At 48.8% G+C, this 1,860-nt stretch overlaps 1 protein-coding gene across 3 annotated transcripts in view; it reads right to left on the minus strand.

The window, feature by feature from the left end:
• CTNNA1 (catenin (cadherin-associated protein), alpha 1, 102kDa) overlaps positions 1 to 1,860 on the minus strand; it is a 106,678-nt gene that overhangs the window by 2,208 nt on the left and 102,610 nt on the right. For 2 of the 3 annotated variants that reach the window (XM_009880723.1, XM_009880721.1), the window contains one exon: positions 874 to 1,008. The exons of the other annotated variant lie outside the window; for it this stretch is intronic. In XM_009880723.1, the coding sequence (XP_009879025.1) occupies positions 874 to 1,008 (135 nt within the window). The remainder of the gene's footprint in view (positions 1 to 873; positions 1,009 to 1,860) is intronic. 3 annotated transcript variants of the gene reach the window in all.

Below are 1,860 nucleotides of genomic sequence, written 5' to 3' on the forward strand. Positions count from 1 at the left end.
AGTACTCTTTCCACAATTCTAGCTTGTTTGCGGGGGGAAAAAGATGCGCTAAGAAGTTCAAGCACTCAAAATAGCTAAATGGCAGAAGGTGGTTAAGCTTTTTCCCATTTGCTCTTCGGGGTTCAGATAGCAATATTGAACTATCGGCCCTTTCTGTCCCTTCTTCAACCCTCCCGCCTCAGTCGTGACATGGAGGGGCAAAAGCACCGGGCATCAAACCTACCGTCCGGGGCAAGGAAGAATATGCCAGAAGGGGTTAAGAATTTAGCTCCACTTCCCTCCCCACAAATATCCATCATATTGATCCCTCTTTGGAGGAAGCATTTCATAAACTACAGTGAAAAAATTATTGGCCCAGTAATGGTTAGAATTTGGAAGCAGGTTGGCCTACGGCAGCTTTCAGCGGTCATAAAACAGAGCAGCCGCGAAAAGTCCCCGCACTCGTCAGGGCACTGCTGGTTTGAAATATTAACATCTCCGGGGCAGTGCAGCACCCCAGCGTGCAGCGAGGCCGCGCAGGGACATGGGGTAGGTTTGGCTCCGCTGATGAAAGTGATTTAACCGCGCTACGAGTGAAAAACAGTCGGGAAAAAACAGTAGATTCCACACAGGTAAAAGTGAATCTGTCTACAAACGCTGTTGAGTGGGGAAAAGAGGAGTCTTTATTTTTCCCCTTTCAAACAGTACGCGTTTCCTCCAAGAACTCAGGAGGCAGCACAGGCAGCATCACAAACTTTAAAACATTAAAATGTTGACTGAATGCTCCAAAATCTGCCGTCTATTCCGTTGATAATGTTTAGCATAAAAGCTTCGCTTGGGATAATTGTTACCCCTGGAAGAAAAGCCACAGGAACCGGACACGTTCGTACGTACCCCAGACACAACCAGCTCTCCTCCGAGGTTCTGAACTTCAGCCTTCACTTTGCTGCAGATGTTCAGCTGATGGCAATAGAGCGCGATGCGCTGCAGGTAGGCCAGGAGGTCCTGCTTGCACGCAGAATCGGGGCACTGGAAAAACAAAGGCGAAGGTTTACGTTGCAATCGGGAAAACTGGAACAGAAATCATTTAGGGAGAAACAGGACAACTCTGTTCTGAATTAGTGAACGTGCTCCAGAGATCGTTCCCCTTTCTTTTGAGTTTTGGTTTTCAAAAGGCAACTAAACAATACACGGCCATCACTAAATACATATAAAAAACCAGAAGCAATAAAACTGGGCTGCTGGAGCACAGGGGCCGCTGCTGGACGCAATCACCGTGTCTCCTTTCAGCTGCGCGGCTGCCCTTGAGCTCCCTGCGAGGAGGAGGTGGAGGAGGAAGAGGAGGAGGAGGGCTCCCTAACGCTTCCAGAGCAGATTTGTTAACTAAGAAGGTCCTTCCTGTACACTGTACAGGACACAGCAGCAATGATTTGACATCCAAGATCTCAAGGTCCAACTAGCAGACGTTACCAAACCCCGTCTCAATTCTCAATCTTAAGTATTTTAGGCTCAGAAATGATAAACCCGACAGTTACTCAATTACATCCAGCAAAGCAGACATTTCCCCGACTTCTGCTCCCATTTCTTAGCAGTGCGCAAACTAGATTCCTCACCAGGCATGAAATAAAATTTTTAAAGTGTTTGCTGAAGCACTCATCCGGAAGATAAAAGTCACTTTTTCGGCTTTGCAACTGAAAGACTGCATAGGTTCCGGAGAGCGCAGTGCAGCTCAGAGAGCTGTTTGCTCGGGCAGAAACGAGGGGCCGTCCCTCGCTTTGCAGAGCCCAGCGGCGAGACGATTAACGAGCCAGGCTCCCGCTGGATTTCAAAACAAGAGGAGCCCTGCCGAGGGGCAGCCAGGGTCCAAAACGGGACCTGCAA

Source organism: Charadrius vociferus, unplaced genomic scaffold, assembly GCF_000708025.1.
Source record: "Charadrius vociferus isolate BGI_N301 unplaced genomic scaffold, ASM70802v2 scaffold822, whole genome shotgun sequence".
Lineage (NCBI taxonomy): Eukaryota > Metazoa > Chordata > Aves > Charadriiformes > Charadriidae > Charadrius > Charadrius vociferus.